The sequence below is a fragment of the Chiloscyllium plagiosum genome, unplaced genomic scaffold (assembly GCF_004010195.1).
Source record: "Chiloscyllium plagiosum isolate BGI_BamShark_2017 unplaced genomic scaffold, ASM401019v2 scaf_2941, whole genome shotgun sequence".
Lineage (NCBI taxonomy): Eukaryota > Metazoa > Chordata > Chondrichthyes > Orectolobiformes > Hemiscylliidae > Chiloscyllium > Chiloscyllium plagiosum.
In genome coordinates, this window is record NW_025203110.1 from 1 (window position 1) to 8,142 (window position 8,142).

At 43.6% G+C, this 8,142-nt stretch overlaps 1 protein-coding gene across 1 annotated transcript; it reads left to right on the top strand.

Moving 5' to 3' along the window:
- Nucleotides 1-69: 69 nt before the first annotated feature.
- Nucleotides 70-7,875, top strand: LOC122546265 (hydroxyacid-oxoacid transhydrogenase, mitochondrial-like; the record flags this gene model as incomplete). Its single annotated transcript, XM_043685041.1, has 4 exons — nt 70-984; nt 3,282-3,360; nt 6,452-6,548; nt 7,638-7,875. Coding segments are annotated over exons 1-4 (473 nt in total), but the record flags the coding sequence as incomplete, so codon positions are not given.
- Between the last annotated feature and the right edge of the window lie 267 nt (nt 7,876-8,142).

Consider the following 8,142-nt stretch of genomic DNA (forward strand, 5'->3'; position numbering starts at 1 on the left):
GACCGAGCCATCCTCTGGTAGCAGGTGAAGCTGCAGAGAGACTGGGTATATGTTTGAGACCCATTGCACATCCACAAAGGGGACTGTGTGGAGGTGGCAGACAATGATGTGTGCACCTCTGTGGACGTGGTCTTCATTCCTATAGCACCTGGAGTTAATCAGTGGGATTGCATGACCCTCCCATGGGCCATACCCAGAGCCCCTCCCATCCCACAGTGGCTTCCTCCCTGATCTGCAATGTGATGGATGCCCATCTGATCTCCTGTGACGCAGCAGCTTCCAGTGGATGCACTGACCTGCCCAGTTCCCTTCCCTGACCATTGGCCTTCCATTGTGGTGCACCTGTCTCCCTGAGACACACAGGACCACAGCGCTGCAGTGATAACCCCTCCCCTAGAGGATGAAGCCTGGATCCCTTCAGGTACTTCCACCTCTTAACCCTCTGCTTCAAGACTTGGGCACCTTTTGCTAACCACTATGCTGTTTGAGGACCTGACTACTAAACTGTGTAGCCCCCCTCCAGACTTAACCCTGTAGATGGACTGAATTTGATGTGCTCCCCAATGGATGAGTTTTCAAGCTCCACAAATGAATGGGAAGTAGTTTCCCAACAGCCACTATCATGTTGGCCGCTTTGCCATTGACATGCCGCCCAGTATATCACACAACTTCAAACTGATGCTGCAGACTCAAGATGGCAGCTCCCAATAACATACCCTTCCACGCCCCGAGCCTAGGTCCTTCCTATTCTTACAAACCCCATTAAATCCTGCCCCTGGTATCACCTATTATCGCCCATGTTGAATGTCATAGGAGATTGTTCAGGTGTTTTCCTGTGAATGCTGTATCATGTGTAAAATATTAATTTCTCCTTCATACTGCTAGTGCTATTAAACACCCTGATGACATCGAGGCTAGATTCAACATGCACCTTGCAAGTGTTTTTGCAGGAATTGGTTTTGGAAACGCTGGTGTCCACCTCTGGTAAGCAATGCAATACATGTGTGATATGAATGCCAATCTTCCACAGATAACACACCTTTACAGAGCTTAATATTTTAGTGTTTTATGGACTGATTTGCCTTTTCCTTTGTTTGCTGTGTATTAGTTAAAAGCAGTTGGTTAGTTCAGTTGGCTGGACATCTGGTTTGTGATGCAGAGGGATAGCAATAGTATGGGGTCAGTTCCCAACCCCAGCTGCTAAGTTCCCACCTTCTCAATCTCTCCCCTCACTTGAGGCATGGTGACCCTCAGGTTAAACCATGACCAGTTGTCTCTGTCTCTCTCTATCTCTCTGTCCCTCTCTCTCTGTCTCTCTCTGTCTCTCTCTGTTGCTCTCTGTCTCTCTCTCTCTGTCTCTGTCTCTCTGTCCTTCCCTCTCTCTCTCTCTCTCCCTCCCTAATGAGAGAGCAGCCTTATGGTCTGGTAAGACTATGGTGACTTTACCCTATTTTACTACTTATCTTTGAAGTCTGCAGATCCAGCAACATCTGTGCCAAGAGGTAACATTACTGCAGAGTGCCTCCTCTATATAAACGTGCCAATAATTATTGGCTGATATCAATCAAACAGCATTATAAAGGGATCTCCTAAAGTATGTGTGACTATGATACTGCTACCTGCAGTGGGACCTTCTTTAAGTCTTGAGTACATGTTTTATTATCCTTTAAAAGATAAGAGAATAACTAAAGTAAACATTACTCTCTTCGAAGCCGAGACAGGATAAATTATAATGGAGAATGAAAAAATGTCAGAGATATTGGAACAAATGTCCTGTATCTGCCTTCATTGTAGAAAAATATATTGCAAATGCTGAGTTAAACTAGGGTTTAAACAGAATGGGGAAATTAAGGTCATTAATATCTGCAGAAACCTGACATTCTGACTATTTCCCAGGTCCTAGCAGACTGAAACCTTGGGCTGTAAAAGAGATTGCTGTCACCTTCGTTGTACAATCGCTGGGATTTTCCAAACTGGCCCAGCTTTGATAGTGGACCCATCAGTTTCAAAATTGGAAAATGTAACACCACTTTTAAAAAAAGGAGAGAGAAAGTGAGGCATTGAAGGCCTCACCTCAGATTGATTGTTGTGAGAATGCTGGTGTCGGTTATCAAGGGAACTTTAACAATTCAGGCACATTACAGAAGTCACAAGGAAGGGGAATGCCAGTGGAATGATAACCCTGCAGCTAGCCAGCCCTCTGCTGATTGAATGCCAATGTGCAGCACACATTGCCTTCTGGACAGGAGGGGCAAACATTCCGAATTGGACCAAAGAGAAGCAGGAGGGTGGCAGGATCTTTACTCTGCACCTTGCAAACCCAGAGATATGGCTCAGTCCTGCTCCTGAACCTGGGCAGAGACGGGTCATCAAATTCCACCTACCTTACTATCTAACTGCTTCGCAAACCCGGACACACTGTCTATTGAAGCCCTTTGTCTCTCGTTTCAAAACCTGTCAACTTGACAAACAGTGTATGCCCTTAAAAAAACATCCATACTGTCTCTGAAGTAACTCAGGGACTTTTTAAATCTCACTAATTTTAATCTATAATTGTGGATTCAGTTAGTTTTAACATGAGATTTTTAAAATTATGTTGAATTTTCAGATCTCTTGAGTTACACAAGAGAAAATACAGTAACTCAAAACTGTACTGAAAACAACAAATTTTAGATTAGATTCCCTACTGTATGGAAACAGGCCCTTCAGCCCAACAAGTCCACACCGACCCTCCGAAGAGTACCCCACCCAGGCCCAATACCCTACTCTATATTTACCCCTGACTAATGTACCTAATATTATGGGCAATTTAGCATGGCCAGTTCATCTGACCTGCGGGAGGAAAGCTACACAGACACAGGGAGAATGTGCAAACTCCACACAGCTAGTCACCCGAGGTGGGAATCAAACTGGGTCCCTGGTGCTGTGAGGCAGCAGTGCTAACCACTGAGTGACCGTGTCACCCTTTTTTTTTCTTCAATTAAGCCTGATGTGACTTGAACATGCAACCTTCTGATCTGGAGTCAGACACGCTACCGTTGCACCACAAGCCCATACTCTTTGCTGGAGATCACAGTGGGTCAGACAGCATCCAGGGAGAGAGAGCAAGCTAACATTTTGAGTCTAAATGACTCTTCATCAGGGCTTAAAGTGTGGAGGGGGCAGCATTTATGCTATAGTTCAGGGGGGTGGTGGGGACGTATTGGGTGCTCGTGGTGAAAAGATGTGAGTAGCTTACATTAGGTGATCAGACTCAAACTGTACATTTTGTGTACTCTCAGTCATGGAATGTCGTATCCAATAGCAGGAATGGTGAAAAACTTTACAGCAAAGGACTACAACGTGGATCACCCTTTGGTGGTATGTATTTGCAGTGAATGTACATCCGGCCGACACAGACATAGATCATGCAGGGAATATGATAAAGATGTATTACAAAGCAGTGACTTATTGTTGAGTAGGGTGATGTGACAAAGTTATAAAGGGTGGTATACTGAACATGGGCTGGATGCCTAACTTGTAATGTGTCACATTAGAAACTTGGAGCAGTAGTAGGCCATTCAGCCCTTTGAGCCTGCCTCATCATCCCTGACCCTCTATCACAGCATATTCCTGCTTCTCTCCATACCTCATGGTGCCTTTGAAATGTAAAAGATTGTTGTATTCTCGTATATATTATTCATCTGACTCATGAGTAACTTTCTCACTTAAGAGTGATGAGCAAAGACATGTTGCTGAGATTAACACAGTGTGCAGTACATTTCTATGACTCTATGACTTAAATACAACAGAAAGCATGGTTAGTAAGTTTGTGGATGGCATCAAAATTGATGGTAATGTGGACAGTGAGGAAGATTATCTAAGATTACTAAGGGATCTTGATCAATTGGGTCAATGGACTGAGGAATGGCAGATGGAATTTAATTTGGATAAATGAGAGGTGTTGCATTTTGGTAAAAGAAACATGGGCAAGAGTTCAACAGTTAAAACTAGGGCCTTGGGTAGTGTTGTAGAACAGAGAGACCTAGGGGTTCAGGTACATAATGTTTTGAAGTTTGCATCACAGGTAGACAGGGTGGTTAAGAAGGCGTTTAGCAAGCTTGCCTTTATTGCTCAGTCCTTTGAGCATAGGAGTTAGGAAGTCATATTAAAGTTGTACAGGACGTTGGTGAGGCCTCTTCTGGAATATAGTGTTCAGTTCCGGTCACCCAGTTATAGTAAGGATATCATTAAGCTGGAGAGGGTTCAGAAAAGATTTACCAGGATGTTGCTAGGAATGGAGGGTTTGAGTTTTGGGGAGAGGCTGGATAGGATGGGACCTTTTTCCTGGGGTGTAGAAGGTTGAGGAGTGATGCTGCAGAGGTTTATAAAATCCTGAGGGGCATGGATAGGTCAATGGCAGGTGTCTTTTTCCTTCGAGTGAGGGCTTTCAAGACTAAACGGCATATTTTTAAGGTGAGAGGAGGAAGATTTAAAAAAGACATGAGGGTCAATTCCTTTACACTGAGAGTAGTTCATGTGTGGATGAACTTCCAGAGGAAGAGGTGGATGCAGGTACAGTTACAGTGTTTAAAAGACATTCGGATAAGTACATGAATAGGAAAGGTTTGGAGGGACATGGGCCAGGAGCAGGCAGGTGGGACTAGTTTAGTTTGGGATTATGTTTGGCACGGACTGGTTGGACTGAAGGGTCTGTTTTCGTGCTGTATGACTCTATAACACTGTATTTTGCATTCTGTTCTGTTACGCTGATGCACTTCTATGGTTTGGTCTGCCTGTAGAACACACAAGACAACGCTTTCACTGTATCTCGTTGCATATGACAAGAAGAAATCAAACTCAAACTCAAACTCGTGACTCTTTATCAGTCACCTAGTTTATTCTTTAAATGCAGCAGTTCGGTCACCCTGTTCCAAACTCTGATAGGTTGTAAACCGTGTCAAAAATTTGACAGATCTCAAGTAACTCACCTGGTCTTATAAAGTAGCTCCAATTACAATAAAGAATTTTGTTATAATGAGTCTCACAGGGTGATCACTTCTGTAATGTCAGAGAGCGTTAACATGTAAAACCTCTGTTATCAGCTCAAAGACTGATGATCACTTTTAGCATTCCTCAGTCAAAAAGGGTGAGTCTTTGTGCCATCCCTCACAGAGGGTGTGCTGGGGAATGTGATGGGACGGTTGCACCTTCTACCCCATCCTAATGTAAATCAGTAGCAGTTATGCCCGTGGATGTCCACTACTGGTATTGACCCAGTGAAGGGTGAGATACCCGGCGGGCAACACAACAGGATGACTCCAGAATTGGGGTGAGTTTGGGTTGAAATTTGGTGGTGTTCCTGAGGTGGAATATTGTGAATGTGGAAATAAGGTAGAAAATTCAGTTTAAGGTCAAACCAAATGCCAAGAGCTAATTCCAGTAGACTAAATTCGAGTGAGCAACTCATAGAATCCCTACAGTGTGGAAGGAGGCCATTTGGCCTTTGAGGTCTGCAGCGACCCTCCAAAGAGCATCCCAGCCAGGCCTGCTCCCCATGCCATGGCCAATTCACCTAACCTGCTCATCTTTGGACTGCGGGAGGAAACCCACGCAGACACAGAGAGAATGTGTAAACTCTAAACAGACAATCACCTGAAGGTGCAATCAAACCTGGTCCCTGGCCCTGTGAGGCAGCAGTGCTAACCACTGAGCCACTGGAGAAGTTAATGGGGTGACTTGCAGGGAGATGTTTGTGAAGGTTTTGTACAGCAACCCTATGACTGATTTAGGATATCTAGTCAGCATGGACAAGTTGGACCGAAGGGTCTGTATCCATGCTGTACAGCTTTATGACTCTATGACTGTCTCCACTGAATCTGCCAAACCTGTTGAGTTTTTCCAGCAATTTCTGTTTTTGTTTCAGATAAATCTTATTTGGATTGAACCCGTTAAATATTAAATCTGCCCATTGCTATCAAAGAATAAACTAAACCTTGTTATGTAAGTTAAGTGCCTGCTCTTGTTAGGATTCTACTGTGGTCTATCCTCAGACAAGCCCTTGCACTAAGAGTAGAGGAGATTTAGCTGGGGTTGCTGTAGCACCCCATTCATGATACTTTGGATAAGTGTCTGTTACAGTTCTGTACATTTCCCTTTGGCAGCGTGAATGTTGGTTTTGTTACAGGCAATGTGACTTTACTAACTTTACTTTGAAAGAGCAGAAAGGAGGATTGATGGTAGCAACCGACCTCAGCTAGTGGTTGGTAATGTGACCATTGGGATTGGGTGGAGAGAGGAGACAGAGTCGTACAAGGGATTTACTTTCACAGAATCACAGCTAAAGGGGATCTTGGTGAAATCATGGATATGAGGATTTGGAAGGAAGTTGATTTTAGGCATTTCCTTACTTTCCACGTGTTTTGTTGGCAATTTCTTCTCCTGCAACATAAGCTTTGTCCTCTCTTTGCAGCCCCATGGCCTTTCGGTGGTTTTGACTTCACCTGCAGTCTTCACTTTCACAGGCTCTGTGTGTCCCGAACGACACTTGGAAGCAGCGGGGATACTAGGTGGGACAGTACAATTCTGGCTGATCACTTTGACACTACAGTAGTGCCTCGACTTATGAACTTAATCCATTCCGGGACCCAGTTCACGAACCGAAAAGTTTGCGAACTGAATCAATTTTTCCCATTGTTCGGATAGCGTAAGAATGCTTGGATGTAGCAACGAACGCTGTTCGCAGTGCACGTGCCAAAGACGAACTGAATGAGATCACGGGGGGCCCAAGAGCTTTTGCGTTCAACAAGTGTGTAACAAAGCAGAACAATGAAACCACGTGGTCGCACACGGGCTTTTTGTGTTCGTACCTTCGTTCATACCTTGAATTTCGTACGTACGTTGAAGCAAAATTTTACGTACCATCCTGTTTGTAAACCGATTTGTTCGGGAACGGGGTCGTTCGTATGTCGAGGTGCTACTGTATTAGAATTGAGCATTTGAAAGTGAATTTGTAAAATCTGTAAAAAGTACCTTTTCTTCAGTTCATTTCTGGTAATGTCCTTACAAAAACATTTTTACAAAATTCAGATTGATAAGGTTAACAGCTAATCTCATTGACTAACTGAATAAAATACAATGTATTTAGTCTGCACAGATTTTTCAGATCAGATTATCCATTAGATATAAATTCCATGTGTACAACATTGTTTACAGATTCTCTTTCTGGTACGTGTGAATCAATAAAATGTTACAGTTAGTAAAGAAACATTAGTGAATATTACTAAAATTAATATTAAGATATAGTTAGTTATTGTTCTTCTGGTTCATTAGCAGACTGCAATTAATAAACTTGATCCAAACTAAATATCAAAGAGCTTTGTGTATAAAATGTATCGTAATCGCAAGACAGTTCCTGGCTGGCGAGAAATTCAGCTTCTCTGATTTCCACAAAGAATTTCTTTGTAAGGCCATAATCAACACAAGCTTTGTTGAAATAGTTAGTAATTGCATTCATTTTGCTTTTTTCCAGTGATTTGATTGTCACATTTCCTGGAATCGGATGTAGAGGAGAGTAAAATGATGTTGTAATTTACTGAGTATACAGTGTGACCTCCTTTCCAGCTGATACTACAAACTGAGCACTTTGTTTCCTACAGGGACTGACGTGCGGACTGTGAAACGTGAAGATGCAGGATTAGTTCTGGCTGATACTCTTCGCAAATTCCTCTTTGAGTTGAAGGTTGAAGATGGCCTAACTGCAGTTGGTTACAGCAAAGAAGATATTCCAGATCTGGTCAAAGGAACTCTGCCTCAGGTGTGTAGTAGTCTAAAGCACTGCTTCAGCAAGGAGAGATTAGTTTTGATTTTTACAAATTTAGGCACAATGGCTCCGTGGTTTGCACTGCTGCCTCACGGCGCTAGGGACCTGGGTTCAATCTCACCCTCGGGCAACTGTCTGTGTGGAGTTTGCACATTCTCCCTGTGTCTGCGTGGGTTTCCTCCAGGTGCTCTGGTTTCCTCCCACAGTCGAAAGATGTGCAGGTTAGATAGATTGGCCATGCTAAATTGCCCATAGTGTTCAGGGATGTGCAGGCTAGGTAGGTTAGCCATGCAAAACGCAGTGTTACAGGGATAGGGATAGGGGTGGGTTTGGGTGGGATG